Genomic DNA, 19,813 nt, shown 5'->3' on the forward strand with positions numbered 1-19,813 from the left:
TAAAAGTTTCGTTTTGTTTCAGTCATTTGAATATTAAGAACAATATCCAAAGTAAAATATATTTTACCCCAAAAATAAATGTATACAATGGTACAGGCTGTATGTTTGCTAATATTTCTTCCTGACAAAATTTTGAAGTTTAATTTTTATTTTTATATATTTCAAAAGAAAAAAAATGTTTATTACTGTAACCCTCTACCCACATGTTGTTCCTTAGTATCAGGGAAGAAAAATTGTAGTGACAAATGTTCTCAATGCCAGGGTAAAAGCAGCCCCAAAGTAACAAGTCTGTGGTTCAAAAAACAGAGCTAGATTGTTTTGCCACCTATTGTATGATTAGTCCCTGTGTAAACCACACTTCCTTACTATGCGTGTCTAAGGTAGACTAGACATGCTTACTTATCTGGAACAAAATATGTTTAAATTCTGGCTTTTGTTTCTCAGCTAGTATACTATGCTACACCTCTACCTCGCTATAACACAACCCGATATAACACGGGTTCGCATTTAGCGCAGTAGCAGTGGGGCTCCAGCGGTGCTTTAAAGGGTCCGGGGCTCCGGCTGCTGCGGGGAGCCCAGAGCCCTTTAAATCAATGCTGGAGCCTCGCTGCCGCTACCCCGGGGCTGTGGCAGTGGAGCTTGCTGGTTATTTAAAGGGCCCGGGGCTGTGGCTGCTGCGCAGAGCTCAGGGCCCTTTAAATCACTGCTGGAGCCCTTCTGCCGCTACCCCAGGGCTGCGGTACCAGGCTTGCCGGCAATTTAAAGGGCCTGGGGCTCTGGCTGCTGTGGGGAGCCCCGGGCCCTTTAAATCACCGCTGGAGCCCTGCCGCCCCTACCCCAGGGCTGTGGCAGCAGGGCTCCACCGGCAATTTAAAGGGCCTGGGGCGCCCCACAGCAGCTGGGGCCTGGAGCTCTTTAAATCACTGCCAGAGCCCTGCCGCCCCTACCCGATATAATGGGGTTTCAGCTATAATGTGGTAGGGATTTTTTGGCTCCCTATGACCGCGTTATAGCAGGGTAGAGGTGTATTTTGCTAATATACTATGCTATTTAATTACCCACCACCATAGCATCTGTGTGCCTGCAATGTCTCAAAGGACCTTGAAGCATTTACAGATATGCATGAATTAAGCCTTGCAACTCACCTGTATGTTGGCATTGTCATCGTTTTACAGATGGGAAAAGTGAGGTGATACAAGTTTTCCCAAAGTCATATGTTGACCTTCATCATGATTCAGCAAAATTGGATTGTAAGACATCTTGAATTAGGAACCCAGGAGCTTTCACTCCTGTTGGCTGAGGAGGGCCAGCGATGCAAAATATGAGCCCTTGGGAACACAACAGTGAGAAAGAGCATGTGAGCTATGAGGTTAGGACTGGGCTCGCTGGTCATCTTGCTGTCAGCCTCTTGCTGAGGAAGCCACCAAAACTGTAAGACCATTATTGAAGGCATCTAGATGTATCATTAGAATTCTGCATTACCCTGTGGCAGTGTTGTTATTCTATTCCCATCGTTCACAGTCTATAGATAAGAAAACTGGAAAATAGTCTTCTACTTTATCGCTTTCCATAGGCTAGTCAGAACCATTTATGCACTGCCCTTGATTCTTTAGTATCATGATCTTAAAGGGCCATAGGGTGGCTTAGGGCTATTTCAGTCTCTCCTCTCTCTGTTTACTCTAGCCCCTTACCTCTGCTTAGTCACCCCTTATGAGGTCAACAGACAAGGATGGTAGATCTCCCCTCCTACATATAACTGGGATAGAGAGGGAGACAGAGATCTCCCCTTTGTCCCCTTCCTTCATGTGAGTATTGAGAAAGAGCCTGGCTAATGGACCTTCTTCCAGTGTAAACCAGCAGAAAACAAGCTGAACTTCAACCTGCTTTTAGCACAGATCAGCACACTGAGGTATTTATAGACCACATGATCCCATGTGAAATTTGAGGTTCTCCTACAAACCGGAGGTCCTTCTTGACCGTGGGTTCTGTAGGTACCCAGGACTAGCTCTAATTATATCAGGGATCGGCAACCTTTCAGAAGTGGTGTTCCGAGTCTTCATTTATTCACTCTAAGTCTTCATTTATTCACTCTAATTTAAAGTTTCGTGTGCCAGTAACACATTTTAACATTTTTAGACGGTCTCTTTCTATAAGTCTATAATATATAACTAAACTATTGTTGTATGTAAAGTAAATAAAGTTTTTAAAATGTTTAAGAAGCTGCATTTAAATTAAATTAAACTAAAATGCAGAGCCCCCTGGACCGGTGGCCAGGACCCAGGCAGTGTGAGTGCCACTGAAAATCAGCTCACTTGCCGCCTTCGGCACGCGTGCCATAGGTTGCCTACCCCTGGATCTACTGATCAGCTCCACCTATGTATTGCATGCAACTATGGGTACTAAATGTTAGTCAGATATAATGCATTTTGCTACCTGTGGGTCATATGTGAATTTTTAAATTATTCTGTGGTTTTGTGCTCTGAAAAGATATTAGAACATGAACAGGCAGCACTGCCTTTTACAGCGCTAGAGATTTCAGAGCTACCTCTGTGGTGAGTCAGATACGTGCACCAGAAATATAGGTGTCACAGTCAGGCCTTTGCAGCACAGCTCAGCAAACATAAACCCACAGAGCAATAAATTTTGAGGCAGGGAAGACCAAATTTTTAGCTGTTGTAAATCTGTACCGCTTCATTGATTTCAGTAGAGCTGTGTTGATTTATACCAGCTGGGAATCTGGCCCAACCTGTTTATCAGCAGACTATCAGATAGGAAAGAGCAGAAATAATATACTAAAGATTTTCATTTTTAACCACTAACAACATTTTATATCACTGGGGTAACCATAAAAAAGAACTGTGACAAGGAGGTCAAACATTAATGACATTTCAAAATGGATTGAAACTATAGGTAGTGAAATACTGTCCCATACAGTGTCTTGGAAACGTACATATATTGCAAACACTGTCTCATTATGCTGAGATTCTGTTGCAGTCCCCTAAAATAATTAGTTCTGATATCACCTAGATATTATTTTATCTTCATTTAAAAACTCTGTTCCTCAAATGCATAAAGATGAACAATCCCCATTTATTTTTTATTTATTATTTGTTTAGCGGCAACTTTTGTTATTTGTTTCAGACTGGGCTGTACAATACAAAGAATAAAGACAGTTCCTGCTCAGCAGAGTTTATACCTTTAGTTAACTGGCTTGTAAAAGCAGGTGTGGACTTTCCGCAAATATTTGATCCAGAACTGAGCTCAGCCTAAAATGGACCACAAAATCTTATGTCGCGATACAAGCATTTCTTTGTGGAGGGTCCACACTAGCCTTTAGCTCCCTAGTCTTTATTGGCAATCACTTATCTTGGAGTTAAAACCCTAGTGCAGGCAAACCCTAAGTGTTTGCAAGGTCCTAAAAGATGAGCACACTATTTCACCCAAAGAAAACAAAGGCCAGATTCATCCCTAGTGAAACTCCATTGAAATCAATGGAGTTAGCACCAATCCACCTCAGGGCTGGATTCAGTTCTAAGGTATTTAGTTTAAAATAGAAAGACAAATAAGGGCCTGATTCTCCACTTCATTACACGGTGTTATACTGGTGTGACGTCACTTTCCTCTGGGGAATCACAGTGATGTAAAACCAGTGTAACAGTGGAAAATCAGACCCTCAGTATTTTACTGGCCTGATGGGTATATGCCTCTTCTGTAGTGCTGTATGGGACCTGATAGAGTTGGGCAGCATTGCAAGTAGCTTTAGAAATGAATTTTCACACTGGAAATACCAAAGCCTATAGATGAGAAATAATTTGCTCAACCAGTAGTTTTATGTGTTTCCTTTTGCTATTATGCAAGATGTCTGTACTTGAGTGACAGTTTTCTCCTGTACAATGAATGGATGCCTGAAAATCTCCCTTATCATGTGAAAGACAGCTATTCAGGTCTCAATCCTAACTGCAGACAGACCCTTGCAGAGTCAGGGGAGTTCTGCAGAGGGCAGGGGTCCACTCACATGCATCTTGTTGCAGAATCAGGCCCTTAGATTGTAATCATTCTCAGGCAGGGCCTGTCTTTTAATTATATGTATGCATAGTGCCTAGAGCAGTGGGGCTTGATCTCTGAACTGGGTCTTTAGGTGTCACTGCAAAACAAATACATTAGTATCATGATCATGATGATGAATTATGTGCTAAGTATCACTAGAATTCATCCTGCAGCAAAGGAAATCCCCACAAGGACAGGCAGAATGTTAAGGACTGTTTTTATTTGTCTTCATGTTTGGGTTTTTGGTCCAAGAGTCACATCCAAATAAATACAATATTGAGTCAGAATCATGCCCTAGTTTCCTGCTAGAAACAGTTCACACCATCTGTCCTAGGCAGCCTCTGCAGACAACGCTGTGTGCAAACCAGGCTAGATTTTAAAGCTGACTTACTCCAACAGAGCACCCTAGGGAGGGGGAAGGTGGTGATACTGCCACAGCCTACTCTGGGTGTGAATCCCCCCGGTGTAACTGCCCTGCTCAGTGCTGGACATGCAAGTTGTGCCCAGAGAGGCGAATCTAGCCTGTTGCCTCTTGCAGCAGTATAGAGCAAGAATTGTGGCTTACTTGTTTTTGTCTGCCCCTCTTTATTTTCTCTGCCTGCCTACCTGCCTTCTATTTGTTTTCCACTCTCCCTCATAGTCACATTGATCCTGCCTCCTCAGGTCTTTCCTTGAAATGATGTGTAACGATTGTCAGTGTCATTTCATAATACTGAGAGTCCTCCTTTCTCACTGTGCCTGTTGGTTCAGGTCACATTCAGCACCTACTACTAATGGTGCTTGGTAATGATTTCCAGAATTATTTCAAAGGATAAACCACCTGTTGTGCCATCACAGCCTGATGCAAACAGGATTCAACTTCCTAGTTGTAATTAGGAATGAGGACCACTCTCTCGGTGTCATATTCTGCTCTCATTGTGAATCTGGAGTAACTCTATTGAAATCTTAAGTGAGAAATCATCATAAGTTTAATATTCTGTCTGCCCCTAGCCAGCTCAGGTTTTGTTCATTGGTGTTTTCTTTTTGTTTCTTTGTTTTTCTTTGTTTTCTTTTCTAACTTTTAAATTTTTTGATATGTGACAGTTTGTAGAGTGTGTCTACAGTGAAGGCTGGGCTGGAGTTCAGCACTATATCCGAGTCAACTGGGTACACATCTTGTGTTAATTATGATTTTCCCTTTAGTGGTAGATATCATATATATGGAATAAGTAAAGTATTGCATGGATAGGATCAGGTGGGGTTAGGTGATGTAGTGGTTAAAAACGTTCTGTCACCATCTCACATTGGTAGCATCTGGGAGACTACACCACTGCAAAAAATTGCTTATGAATTTTCATAGTGCAATCAAAGGCATAGTGCAATCAAAGGCATGAATTAATTGTAATTCAATTAAAAAGGACAGCAGACGACTTCACTGCTGACAGAACTGTAGTCACGCTTTTGAAAGGCCTGATTTTGCTCTTGTATGAATCAGGAATTAAATCAATGTAAAGCTGGGATAAGTGGGAACAGAGTAAGGCCCTGTATCTTCAGGTATTGTTTTGTTTGAGAAAACATTATAAGCTATTAATAATAAGATAAACTGTTGACTGTTCTGTTTAGGAAGTGTGTAGCCAAGTAAAAATTAGTCAGGGATTATATTTTTTTAAGCACTCCAGGCATATGTTATAATTTAACAATTTGTTGTGCATCTTTATTCATGGTTTTATTTTTCTACTTTAAACATTTTCTTTTTGTATAGAAAAGTTGTTGGTAGGGCTGAAGAAGTAAATAACAAACATCCTGTAAAAGCGGCTGCGAAACTGACTGTGAAACATAGAAACCTGTTTGTTTGTTAACACCTTCTTGACACTGGCATTTGTGGTTAAGACAGCGATCATTGTAAAGCCATGTCTACCCTACCATTATAACTTTTTTTTAACCAATTCATGACATTTTTTCCTCACCTGATTACAACCATGACTGACTTGTGCCCGCACAGCTGCTTTATTCAAAACACAACCATATATCAGTACCCTCCACGCTCCCTAGCTTAGTTTATATTGCTGTTTTCTCACCGCAGTCTGGTAAAATCTGAGCAGCTATCTCATAGGGAACAGAACGCCTTAGGTACATGCACAAAGTAGGGCATTGGTAGCGTGGTAGGGAAGTGCATTCTGGGATGCACAGAGAGTTAGGAAGAAGGACCGGATGTTTATATGGATCACAAGACTGTCTAGAGTTACAACAGTTAATGCTAAAAGAGTACTGGAAGGGTTTAAAACTTCATGCTTCAGGATGTATATTAGGAGGAGACCTTCATGGGGACAGATTATCCCACATCTGCCTACTGTAGGGTTTATTGGGCCTTCCTCTGGAACCCTGCCGCTGTTGGAGATAGGATACTCAACTAAATGGATCATGGGTCTGATCCAGTCTGTGGAGTCCAATATTTTTATGTAGGAAGTGGGACCAGCCAAACTGGCTACACCAGCTCTGTTATGGGGTGATATGTATTGTTGTGTGTGACAGAATCAGGTGTTTTATGCTTTGAGTTTTTTTGTTAGAGAGACTTGATATTTGTTTGAAGACAGATTAATTTTGTGCTGTGACCACAGAAATCTCACTCTGCCTTTGAAGACAGACAGGGACTCGGAGGGATCAAAGAAAGGGAAAACACAGACAAAAACAAAAAAAGAATCACATGAAACTACAATGGGAAGATTGAGCATTTAAACAAATTACATTTTAATATAAAAAGTCAGGTTAAAAGTCACAACAAACTACAACTTTTCTCGTAGCCTCTTTAAAACAAAGCTCTTAAATGTCTTTTCTGCTTACAAACATCCCTCCTGGGAGAATAACTTGTCCAGAGGGCTAATACATTAGCTTTCCATCGCTGCAACCCTGAGTTCAAACCCAGCCTTAGATCACACATGAAAGAGTTTGATGATCTCATCCTTAAACCTTTATGTATGCCCATCATAAAACTACTGCAGTTTCACCTAGTTACCAGTCTTTGCTTAGGAATAGCAGGAGTGCTACAATGTCAGGACTGAGATGCATTAAATGTGTTGGGAAGCTTACATGTAGCCTACTTGTACTATATCAGTCTAATGTGGCTGTTACATAAGCCCTTTCATGACTGTGAGTACATTTTAAAATTAACAAAGCTGTGACCCTCTATGCAGTTTTTATAATGGATACATGCTTGTTGCTTCTACATTGGGTGAGGCGGTACAAGTTTTCGAGCCCTCCTCTTCAGTGGTTTGCCATTGCTTCACGATACCTTGGCGCTTAACACATGTGATGTTCTTAATGATTTTCTGGAAGTTCTTCCTGAACTTCACCCCAATAAAGAAATACAGAACGGGGTTGAGACAGCCATGGAGATAAGCAATTGCTTCTGTTATGACCACCGCAGAGTCGAAATTGTAGTCCAGGTTGAATTCCACATGTATATTACGTATGAGTATCAGTAAATTGTAGGGTAACTGAGTAAGAATGAACACCACTACTATGGAAAATATGATTTTTAAGGATTTGTGCTTTTGGAAACTCCTGGCATGAAGTAAAGTTTTGATAATTATTGAGTAGCAGATAATCATGGTTAGCAGGGGGATAAAGAATCCAAGGGTCATTTGGATTACTTTAAAAGCCAATTCTATGAGCTGTGAAGGGTATACTGCATGACAGACTGACTTATCGTAGTTCGATTGTGTACTGTATTTAAATTGTGGTATTGCAAATACTAGTGAAACCACCCAAACTAAAATGCAGATGACTTTCCCCCAAACCATTCTTTTGGCTTGACACATGTGGGCTTTTGTGGCTTGGGCAATAGCAATAAACCTGTCAATAGTTATACAAGTGAGCGTTAACATTGAAGTGTACAGATTCAAAGTGTACAGGCCCCGTATAATTTTACACATTAAGGAGCCAAAAATCCATTCGTGAGCAGCAGAATATGCCCAGAATGGCAAGGTGGAAAGGAAAAGCAAGTCTGCTGTAGCCAAGCTCACTAAAAATACATCTGTCAGTGTCTTCAGTTTCTCACAGAAAATGTATATGATAAGGACCAAAGAATTTCCTATCAGCCCAAAGGCAAAAGCTAATGCATACATACAGGGCAGAAAGATTTTGCTGGCCTTGAGAAAATGTTCATTCTCATTGTAATCGTTGCACGTGAGGTTAAGGTCTGGGTAATAACATTCTGGAAGCTCCATGTAGTCTTCTTTTTAAAGGCTATCTGTAATCACACACATCCAAAATTATTTTCTCAACAATTATTATGTCATATCTAGAGGACGGGCACAATGTTATTAAGCTGTTAGCTAAAAGCAGAGAAAGAATTGTTGTGGTGAAAACCAACATATATTTATTTGTCTGATAGAAATCACATTATCTTTGTGGCGTGGTATAATCTGAACACTGTTTGCTCCCGACAGAACAGCTGTTGAACCTGCATGTCCTGAAAGTAGATGCATCATTTTTAGCACAGATTTACACTGACTGGGACTGAGAGGTTTAATATTTCAAATGCCTCAAATTTCAGAATAGTTTGGATCAAGACTTTGGTGTAGGCCCTTCTCTAAAATTAGGGCTTGAGTCCTACTGAGTTTGATGATATACTTCAGCACAAGAATGTCAACCCCTGTTAGAAAGTGTCACTCGGATCCCCCTTCCTCTCCAACACTGATTGTGACAATGGACTGTACCTTCTTGAATTCAGGGAAAGAAAACCCCTTTCATCTACCATTTGAGCTTTGATGGGGGACATCTCTTCCTTATCCTGATTTTAATGTATAGTTTTCAACCATATCCACTGTTTTCACATAAATGGCCACTTGTCCATCAAATCCCAGCCACACCCATCCTATAAGTATCACTAGAGCCCTGCAAATCCACGGATATTTGTTTTATATCCATGGGTATCTGCATCCGCAGATGATTTTTGTGGTTGGTGGGTCAGATGTGGATACAATATTGTATCTGCGCAGGGCTCTGGTTATCACTTCTTCCAGAGCTGGATAGATTGTGAGCTCCACAAGGCAGGCAGCCTGTCTTGCTATGTGTGTGGACATGGCATGCTGTGGCCACAACCAGGACACAAATAATAATAACAAATAAATCCCAACAGATTCCCAAATAAACTCTGCAGCTATTTTTCATGGGATGATATTATTAATTTGCGAATATTCAGATGTTTGCAAATTCTGACAGTTTAAGAGGTTTTAACATGAATATTTTTTTCACCCCAGAACTGCATTATTCATTATTTGCCATTTGTTTTTCCCCTGCTCAAAAGTTTTAGGCGTCCACTTAGACAGCAGAAACAATAGTGTCTATTTTTGGTGACCCATCACACACCACAAACAGTAGAACTATTCACAAAGTGAGATCCTACTCCACATGACTAAGAATAGAATAATCTGGCCCCCACTGAGAGTAATATTCAGTGTGAATTTAGCTCTCTTCTCTGTTCATGAAACATTTGTGACTGATTTTCTGCAAACATATTCATTATTCACACTAGAACGTTTTGGCCAAACAATTTGCAGCCTATGGTGTTTGTAAACAGTTCAGGTCAATTATTCCTGCCATGTGATTGGTCACTTGACACTGTTTCTTCTTCCTGAGTGGATGACTAAAACTTTTTCAAGTCAATTGTAAAGCCATTGTCAGATGCCCTCTTGAAACTCAAATGGCAGATTTCAGTGAGAATACTCATGCAGCAAAGTATTTCTAAATATAAGTTAACATAAGATTAGCAGAATTCAACCTGGAATGATTTGATCTTCTGGATTGGTTCAACAGCATCTATTATTTAAATAATAACACATAAAGCATATGATTAACTGGTGCTACCTATAAGCTTTGAATGTGTGTTGAGGCCAGAAAGCAAAGTCAAAAAGGCCTTCGGCCATCAGAGAAGTGTGACGAATCCTTGTGTGACTTCTTGAAGAGTTATTGGCTTTTTATACAATGGTTTCTGTTATCCTTTCAAATCATGCATTTTTTAAATTGAATAATAACCCCCCTCATAAAAGAGTTGTTACATATCCAGATATATTGGGACAAGGGGGAGGGGGATGATAATCAGCAAAATAAAATCATGGCCAACAAAACCAAGACAAATATATATTGAAACAAACTGATAAGCCTTATTTTACGTACTATTTCAGGCACAATTGGTGTTCCGGTTGATGTTTCAATACCCTCTCAGGGAAGAAAGGTTTTTTTTCCTGTGAGCTGAAGCAAAATAATGTATACATATTCAATGATATAATGTGACAACATAACATATTGTAGGTAGCCACATTAAAAATATTACAGTACCCTAATGTAGCTAAGGAAAGTGTCTCATTTGAAAGATATTTTTCAACTGAACTGTCTCTGCTTTTGAAGGCTCAGAGCATCATTTTTAAGTTAAAGAATTTCATTCTATAAATGCCACAAGATAGAATGTTGATCCTCTTTATAGCCTAAAAATATTTAATGTCTAAAAACTCTTTTCTGCAACTAAGCTGTGTTTTTCTAATTTCTGATGACTTTGTGTTTTTTGGATAGGATAGTCAAAAGCGCTCAGCACTGGCCCAGTTCTGCTCCCATCTAAGTCAATGGGAGTTTTACTAGTGATTTCAGAGGAAGAAGAGTTGCACCAAATTTTGAAACACACACACACATATATATGAATGTGTGTTTCAAAATCTGGTCTTAATATAATAAAAATATGAATTAGGGCATAATTTCTCATATACTCTTGGCAGATCTTGGCTTAAATTATTCTTGTTTCCCTCCATGTGCTGGATCCCCATTGACATCTGTAATCTGCACATGTAGAGAGAACAGAATATTGGAGAAGAGATTTTAAGAAGATCTGAGAATTGCATTTGGCCTTTAGAAGGACCATAAGTTCATTCATTTCCTAGTTAGTTAGTTTTACTGAGGAGTTTGAGTCATGATTCTTCATATAAATTGGATAGTTAACATAATCAATCAGATAAGAAAGGATTAACTGAGGTCATCAATGGTGACCTTTAAATAACTTTTTAAAAATTGGTGATTTTGACTTTTGTAATGTTGAAAGAAGATCCGAAAGTTTCCCTCCCCCCCCCCCCACCCCTTTTCTGGTTCTTGTTCTCTGAAAGAAAGAAAAAAGACTCTTTTCTTCTTATTTTTACCCAGAGAGAACCCAAAATGACTCTGGCAACCACAAAAAAGAGCACACATGCCTGAGAATATGCTGATCTGACAAAACCAAACATTCACCTTGGGGCTGAGATCAAGCATGGAAAATTTCAGGCCCAAATCACTTTTTCCGAGGAACTTATGAGCTACTGAAAAAGGAAGGTGAAAAAAAGAAACCCACTTCGTAATCTTAACTAATGTGTTTCCCACCTGCTGGTGATGTAATATTAAGTCATTAAAGGTGTATGTTTTAAAAGTTAATACTTCATTATCATTACAGAAGAGAACAATTCCTGAAATATTTCAAAATATTTCCAACCTATTCTATTAAAAAAGTGATAGAAGTATATATAAACCATGAAGATTAGCTGTTATTGAAATGAAAAATACTGGGCCAGATCCTCGACTGGTATAAATTGGTGTAGCTCCTCTGAAGTCAGAAAAGCTATCATGTTTAATACCAACTGAGGATCTGGCCCATTCAACCCACTAAAATACAAATATTGGAACTGCTACCTTTCATCAGACCATCGATCCAGCTGTACCAATTAAAAAAAAAAAAAAAGAATTGTGATCCTGGCAGTAACCATCCCGGCAAGTGTAACCTCTATTCTTAGTGAGATAATGAAAGAAATATTAAGGGGGCAGTGCAGAGTTATTGAAAATCTTGAGGCTAATGGAACTGTCCAGGAGCACTGTAGGTTTATAAATGAATGCGATTGTTTTTGGGACAGATTTACAGAAGTACTGCATGAAGCAGATGTGATATATTTGGATTTTAAAAGTCTGGAAGCTTACTTAAAACTTGAATTCAAATTGGCTTGGGTAGGAACAAACAGTGTGGACTGAAAGTGATTGAAATACTGTAAGCTTTAAGTAGTGATGAATGGCAGTGTAGTCCTTGGGGAGCAATGGAGGGATCTGGTACATATTAATGAAATGGAAAAGGGAGGAAAAAATGCAGGGCCAGATCATATCACTCTGTTATGTGCATGGAATAGACCTTCTGTGCATGGATCTCACCTCTCCTATCAAGAAAACAGGGTAAGTCATCTCCACCATCTGAAGATCCATGAATGGGGAAGTCTAATAGATCTTTTTGATCTCTAACTTCTATTTTTCTATCCTGCCTCAGCAAAAGAAGTGGGGTGGAGGGAACCGTAATACACCTGGCCAGTTGCTCAGTTCCTCCCTAGCAGGGATCCAGGAACAATAACACCGTCCAGTTATTTAAATAGTTCTTACCCTGAAACAGAAAATGCTCAATGATTTTTCTGGTCAGGAATACTCTGAGCTCAGTTGACCCTTTCGCATATAGGGGTGTAATTTTCACCCACTGATACCAGTGATGGATTAGCTGTATCCTTAAAGTATATACCCCCTGTGATCTGACCCCCGTCCCTGTGATTCTAGGGCAGGGCAGTGTTAAACTGAGGAGTGAATCACTGCATCAGCATATTTTCTTGGTGCCTTGGCCACACAGTCTGGTTGGTCATTCCCATCCACTTCCTGGGATGTGCTGATCACTACAGGGGTCCCAGCAGAGTGAGGCTAAATTGTGCCTCATTCAGCATGAAAAAAAACCCAGCAAAACAAACAAACAAAAAATCCACCACCTGTTATGTGATAGGTTAAATACATATTTCTAATAAACATTATTTGCCCCCATTATAAAGACCAAAATGACTCAACAGGCTATTTCTAGTACCCTGTTATTTCTGTGGCTTTAAAATCTGTTTCTCAAGCACAGTCTTTCCTACCAGGGGCTTTTGAGATCTGAGCTATTACTGTGGTCATTATGATCAGATGAAGGTGAAATTATTTTACATCCTTCTTTTGTTTCTAAGCAAGCCCTAGCTGAAAAAGATAGATTGTTTAGAAAGATGTTATTAAAAACACCTCCATCAAACTTCTGTATCCAAAACATTTGTTTGATTCAAAGTGTTATTTAAAAAAACATTAGAATATATTTAAAAGGGATAACAAAGTTGAAATATTTTACACAGGTTTGAAAGAACCTACCTGTTCTGATAGAATTCCCATTTTAGAGGTAGGGGATGCCTCCAGAAGTAATAGAATCTTTCAAACCAGTGGGTTTTTAAGAAATGTAAGATGGCCTGTATTTTGTTCTACCCTCCGTATATGTTCCTCTTCCAGTTTGAAGTAAGAGAAAATAGTCACTTACTGGAAGACGGTGTATGGTGGTGGAGAGTGTTGTCACCTACGTTTCAAAGGAAGTCTGAAGACGGCAGTGACTCTACATATTTATCGTTTTATCCGTCTGTGATGTTTCCTGTTGGTGTTCTGGGTTTCTTTGTGTTGGGTTTTTTTTTACACCAAAAATAGCAGTTTATGACATTCTTGTTGAAATTACATCTTTATCTCCAAGTAGATCTTTCTCAGGTAAACGATATGGCCTAAAGTTGACTATACAGTACATCTAAAAAGACATGGTGAAAATATCTGACTGTCCAGGTCACAAATGCAAGTTCCACTGAAGATCAGGGATTCTTGCATATTGAATTTTTTTTTTAATCATTTGCAGGACAGTTTCTCCCATTTCTTCCAGTTACCAGTTTCCACCATCTGTACATAGTTCATGGCAGTTAATCCTGAGTACGCAATATTCCAAATTTCATCTGTGTTGGTTAGTCTTGATTGGACATGCAGATCACATAGGAGTGTTCTTGTTCTTCAGTTGGAACATTTAGATACCATGTTGATGTACAACACAACTGGTTAAAAAAGTGTTTTCCAATTTTTCATCAAAATTCAGCTGGGGAAGGAGAGGGGAAGACACAGAATTTTCAATTAAATATTCTGTGATAATTTCATCCCTTTTTTTGACCATTTCTAATGGGCACTATAGAAAATGCTACAATAGTGTTATGAGTCTTTGATCCTGAAACAGTCACAGACCTTGTTAGTCAATGGATATGCCAAGCCCTCCTTCAGGCCCAGTGGAAGGAACCATTAAGCCTTTTATGTAATAAAGACAGCTGAAAACAATGGAAGAGCTGTCCAAGGCACGTGGCAGGACAGCAATAAGCCATGTGGGCTAAGGAGTTTCCCTAATTGTAAAGACAGGAACTAGAAGTTTGCGTTTGCAGTCTTTCTTGGAGAAGGCTGAGAGAATCAGATATGAGAAGGACTCTGAGAGGAAGCAGATCAGTGGAGCCTCTTGGGGCACATTCAGGGCCAGTGTAACCACTAGGCGAACTAGGCAGCCGCCCAGGGCACCAAGATTTGGGGGCACCAAAAAGTGGTGTCTAAAATTTTTTTACACTATTGCTCAGTCTCCAGCTCTTGGGCCACACCAGCAGCCTCTTCACCTCGGAGTCTCCCCCACTTGCCCAGGGTCCACTCCTCCTCTCAGGCCCCCCGGCCATGGCCGCCCGAGAGGAGGAGATGCAAGGAGCCGGGCTCAGCTGGGGCCCACACCTGCCGGCCGAGAGCAGCAGGAACCGGGCGCCGCTCAGGGGGAGCCGGGTGGCCCGAGCCTACGGCAGCAACAGCCTCCGCAGCAGCAGGGGCAGGTGGGGAGCGTAGCCCAGCATGGAGCAGGAGAGGCCGCGCTGCTGCTGCTGTTTCCCAGCCCTGCCGCGCGGCGCAGGAGAAGGACAGCTGTAGTCGGGAAACAGCAGCAGCAGTGCGGCCTCTCCTACCTATGGCGGACAACGCTCCCTGCCTGCCCCTGCTGCTCCGGAGGCTGCTGCCACCCTGGGCTCGAGCCACCCGCCTGCCCCCGAGCGGCGCCTGGTTCCTGCTGCTCTCGGCCAGCAGGTGCGGGGCCCCAGCCGAGCCCTGCCCCTTGCGTCTCCTCCGTGGTGGCACCCCCCACTGGCGTTCTCCTGGGCAGCAGCAGCGGCCGGGGAGCTTGAGAGGAGGAGTGGCCCCCGGGCAAGCGGGGGAAACTTCGAGGTGAAGAGGCTGCTGGCGCAGCCCGAGCGCTGGAGACTGACAGGTATCTGCCCCATCCCGGCACCACCTGCCCCCTAGCCCAGTGAGTGTTACCTGCCTCACCAGCCTCAGTGCCCTGCCCCATACTGTCAGCCACCCCAAGCTCACTGTGACACCAGCACCCCTTGGCAAAGGGCTCCCTGATCTTCACAAACAGCTGTCACTGCAGGCCTGACAAACTCACTGCACCCCACATGTCTCTTAGAGGGCACTTACCCACAAAGAGGAACGTGGAAGGGATCTACACAAGTCTGGTAACTTGTCAAGAGTGAGAACCTTTGTGAGATGTGTGCATGGGTAATATTGAAGGAATAATGTATTTACCTTAAAAGTCTGCTTTATAGACTTGGAGTAGAAATTAGTCGCCAGGGAATGATGGCCCTTTGAGGTAAGGGGGATTTGTCTCCCTGCCTAACCTGGCTGGTGATACAATGCAAGGCTCAATTGTTTAGCTTTGCACAATAGTAAAACAATTGAAACGTCTTAAAGGTAAAAAAGAAACATTACAAAGCTCTTACCCGTTTTGACAGGCTGTTTATAATGCTAAGTTTACTAGTTTTCAGAGGTTGTCAGGGGAGGGGGGCGGAGGGGGGCGCAAGGTGGAAGTTTTGCCTAGGGCTGAAAGTAGGTGATCCCAAAGAGATGAGCCACTCACTAAAGACCTCTGAGAGTCCCTCTAGCGAGCCCAGATCGAGCCAGAAACAATCTGTGGCTCCTTCAGTATCTTTGATACTGATGGCGCTAAAGCCGTCTAGAGGTGGTACCCAGCGCACGCATGTTATCAAGCCAACAAAGCCAGTCAGCCGCCCAAACACCCAATGCTCACGGGCGAGGAGTTCCAGTACAATGGGGGCATGAGAAACATAGATTTTCCACTCCAGGGAAGGCTACATTGACTACGTGGTCAGCACCGGCACCAACCTCGGTGCCCCTGGCACCAGTGGACCCCTCGGCACTGACAGCTATCGGCACCGATACCAGTACCACCTGCACCCACAGACTGCAGGTGTGCATCAGATCTCTCAGTCTCTGATGCATCGGACTCGCCCCTTCTCGTTACCAAGGCTCCAGTACCAAGCTCACTGGGAGTAGTGGACACAATGGCATCCCTATGGCATGCCCCGCCTCTCTCCTCTTCAGACTCAGTGAGCGAGAGGACTTGGGTTCTCACTGCTTGTTCTGCCCACCATACGGGTCACAATTTCACCATGGGCACCAAGCGTACCAGCCCGGCCCTCAACCTCCATGGTTTGGGCAGCCATAGTTCCAGCTGCCAGCACGCTACCCACAGTGGCTGTACTGAGACCTCTGGAAAACCCAGTGGCAACAAGCCTCACAGCCCCCTAGCAAGGTATATCAGGAGGCAAGGAGGCACCCTCCTTCACCAGCACCTTCAAAGGTGTCAGGCCCTCCTGAGCTATTGGGGGAACGAATGGAAACAAAAGCAGAAAAAGGGGATGTTTCTCTAGTTCATCACCTACCGAGGGGGTGATGCTCCTCCCCCCCTCCCCCTGCCATCCTTGGAGGATGACTTTAAATCATTCCAGGACCTAGCCCAAAGAGTGGCTGAAGCCCAGCAAGTGCAGCTGCATGAAGTAACTGAACCCCATTGTAAACTGGTGGGCATTCTCCACTCTTCAACCTCTACCAAATTGGCCCTCCCAGTTAACAAGGCATTCCTAGACCCTGCTAGGGTCGTATGGCAATCCCCTGCATCTGTCCCATCAACATGCAAATGGATGGACAAAAAGTACTATGTGCCAGTAAAAGGCACAGATTTTTTGTTTTCCAACTGTCTCCAAATTCCATCATCGTGGATACGGTTAATTCTAAGGGTCACCAGTACCAACTTAAATCCACCCCCTATGACCACGATGGGAAGTGCTTGGACCTGTTTGGCAGGAAAGCTTATTCTTCAGCCACCCTTCAGTTCCAGGTAGCAAATTACCAGGCCTTGTTGGCCAAGTGTGACTATCAGAACTATGCAAAGTTAAATTCCTTTATTGACCAACTCCCAGATGCTTACAAGGACCAGTTCATGGCCATCATTAATGAGGGCCAGCTGATGGCAAAAAAATCTCCAATACACACTGGACACAGCAGCACACTTGGTTTTCACAGCTGTGGTTGTAGGAGGGCCTTAGGAGGAGCTTCCCTAAGGAGGTCCAAACTACAGTAGAGGACCTCCCCTTTTGAGGGAATGAAGTTGTTCGCCAAGAAGACAGACGCGCCTCTTCACACGTTAAACGATTCTTGGGTGACTCTTCGGTCCCTGGGGATATACACACCAGCCTACAAGAGGAAATATAGCCCTCAGCCACAGTTCAAGCCCCAGTCATCACAATACACATCTCAATACCCATTGCAGAGATCATACGAGCCGCAGAGAAAGAAATACAAATTCGCTAAGCGTAAACAATCGGGGCCACAACAGTCTTTCATCTCAACTCTCAACTTCGAAGCGACAGTTTTAATGGGTTGGTTGAGGTGCCAGTAGAACATTCTTCTCGTCACCACTTTCTAGGAAAGCCCACTCCTCCTTTCGGAGACCGCCTTTCTCCATTCCACAGCACCTGGGAACAGATAACCTCCAACAAGTGGGTGCTGGAAATCATCCAGAGTTGATATGCCATCCACTTCTCCTCCCTTCCACCTCCTAAACACCCTTCCCCATCCCTCTTCAGGAACCCTTCTTACGAAAATCTACTACGTTACACTGAGGAGATGGTTCACCTCTTAAGAGCTATAGAGCCTGTGCCCATACATGTTCAGGGGCAAAGGTTTTTACTCTCGTTACTTCCTGATACCGAAGAAAAGGGGAGGCTGGAGACCCATACTGGACCTCAGAAAGCTCAACAGATATGTGAAAACACAGAAATTAAAGATGGTCACCCTATCAACAATCATCCCGACTTTAGAAGAAGACTGATTCTTGGCCTTCAACCTGCAAGATGCTTTCACATCTCCATCATACCGAGGCTCAGGTGTTACCTTAGATTCACACTGAGCCAGGACCACTACCAGTAAAGAATACTCCCTTTTGGCATCTCATTGGCCCCCAGGGTATTCGCTAAAGTCCTTTTGGTAGTGGTGGCCCACTTACGCTCTCAAGATATCATGATTTTTCCTTACCTGGACAATTGCCTTCTCAGGGAATGATCCTTCATGGAGGCCCAACAAGACACTCAAGCCACACATCACCTGTTTTTGAGTCTGAACCTACAAATCAGTGAACAAAAATGGACCTCAACGCTGGTTTAAAGGGTAGAGTTCTTAGGAGCCAACCTCACCTCTATTCAGGCGAGGGCACTCCTGCCATATTACAGATATTCAGTCTTTCATTGTTGATAGAGACTGTACAATCCAGCCCTCAAATCTTGGCCAGTCATTGCCTTCAACATATGGGGCACATGGCCATGGGCACTTCAGTCATTGCTTATGCCAGGTTACACATGAGATGCTTCCAAGCATGATTTCGTTCAGTGTACAGACCAAACAGACAATAAAAAGAAGCTCCGAGTGATAGAAAATGTGTGCGCTCACTTCCTCCTGCTGATCGAGGACACACATACGAAGGTCATGATGGACAACATGGCCTGCATGTACTATATAAACTGGCAGGGAGGTGCTAGGTCTCATTTCCTGTGCACAGAAGCATGGAAATTATGGAACTGGTGCATCTCCCACAATGTCCTAATATCAGCGGCCTACCTACCAGGAGTACACAACACCATGGCCGACCGTCTCAGCCACAAATTCCCATTCAACTACGAATGGGAAATAGAGCCGACGACTCTACATGGCATATTCCGGCAATGGAGGATATGGGTAATAGACTTATTTGTTACTTACCAGAAAAAGAAATGTCTGCGGTACTGCTCCACAGCAGGGATTGTACGTCACTCCAAGGGAGATGTTCTCTTCCTTCCTTGGGACAAGGGCTTTCCTTACGCCTTTCCCTGTTCTCTCTATTGCTGAAGGTCCTACTGAAGAGAAAAAGCAAGCACCATTCTGATTGCCCCCACCTGGCCTAGACAGACGTGCCCCTGCTTGGCCCAGACAGATGTGGTACCCAGTCACAGATGGCTTTATGTCCACCGATGACCCTGCCAATCACGCCCTACCTCCTGTCACAGAACGAGGGTCACACCTCCACCCGAGTCTCCAGGTTCTGCATCTCAAAGCCTGGCTTCTTCATGTGTTCCAGCACATAGCAGCATCTTGTTCTGAGAAGGTACAAGAAGTACTATTGCACAGTAGAAAGGATGCTACTCGTCGCACATAACTACAGAAATGGATGTCAACCTGATTCAGCCAACCTACTGGTGGTTCTTGACTACCTGTTATCCTTAAAGAAGTTGGGTATCTCTGTTAGCTCACTGAAGGTTCACTTGGCATCAATCACAACCTTCTGCCAGCAGGTGGAAGGCTACTCAATCTTCTCCCACCCAACTATGAAGAGGCTCCTTAAAGGAAACCTCTTCCCACAACCCAGGGATTCCACTATGCAATGGGACTTCAACCTAGTGTTAAAGAACCTAACTAGACCACTATTTGAACCCATGGCCACTTGTTTGTTAATTCTCTTTTCCATTAAGATGGCATTCCTCGTTGCCATTACCTCTGCCAGAAGGAT

General features: G+C 43.0%; 2 protein-coding genes across 26 annotated transcripts in view; one reads left to right on the plus strand and one right to left on the minus strand.

Moving 5' to 3' along the window:
* Window positions 1–19,813, plus strand: part of FYCO1 (FYVE and coiled-coil domain autophagy adaptor 1) — a 221,008-nt gene that overhangs the window by 68,344 nt on the left and 132,851 nt on the right. The window contains exons 15-16 of one of the 23 annotated variants that reach the window (XR_005593574.1): window positions 1,684–1,805; window positions 11,215–11,240. The exons of 18 other annotated variants lie outside the window; for them this stretch is intronic. Coding sequence is in view for 4 of the 5 variants with exons in the window: in XM_039522242.1 (XP_039378176.1) it covers window positions 1,684–1,714 (31 nt within the window). In the remaining variant the exon portion in view is untranslated. Of the gene's footprint in view, window positions 1–1,683; window positions 1,891–11,214; window positions 11,322–19,813 lie in introns of those variants that run through there. 4 more of the 23 variants (XM_039522243.1, XM_039522241.1, XM_039522242.1 and 1 more) reach the window with 4 other exon arrangements.
* Window positions 6,827–13,769, minus strand: CXCR6 (C-X-C motif chemokine receptor 6). Of its 3 annotated transcripts, none has more exons than XM_039522246.1 (3): window positions 13,403–13,769; window positions 10,204–10,278; window positions 6,827–8,275 (listed from the first exon to the last, which is right to left on the minus strand). In XM_039522246.1, the coding sequence occupies exon 3, from the start codon at window positions 8,250–8,252 to the stop codon at window positions 7,221–7,223; it is 1,032 nt and encodes a 343-aa protein (XP_039378180.1). In that variant the 5' UTR covers window positions 8,253–8,275; window positions 10,204–10,278; window positions 13,403–13,769; the 3' UTR covers window positions 6,827–7,220. The 3 variants fall into 3 exon arrangements, with proteins under 3 accessions (XP_039378180.1, XP_039378181.1, XP_039378182.1); XM_039522247.1 differs by lacking the exon at window positions 13,403–13,769 and adding an exon at window positions 13,240–13,385; XM_039522248.1 differs by lacking the exon at window positions 10,204–10,278.

The sequence above is a fragment of the Mauremys reevesii genome, linkage group 2, assembly GCF_016161935.1.
Source record: "Mauremys reevesii isolate NIE-2019 linkage group 2, ASM1616193v1, whole genome shotgun sequence".
NCBI lineage: Eukaryota > Metazoa > Chordata > Testudines > Geoemydidae > Mauremys > Mauremys reevesii.

Excerpts from the sequence above, each read along its gene's own strand:
- CXCR6 (XM_039522248.1), bottom strand. The coding sequence starts at position 8,252 with ATGGAGCTTCCAGAATGTTATTACCCAGACCTTAACCTCACGTGCAAC.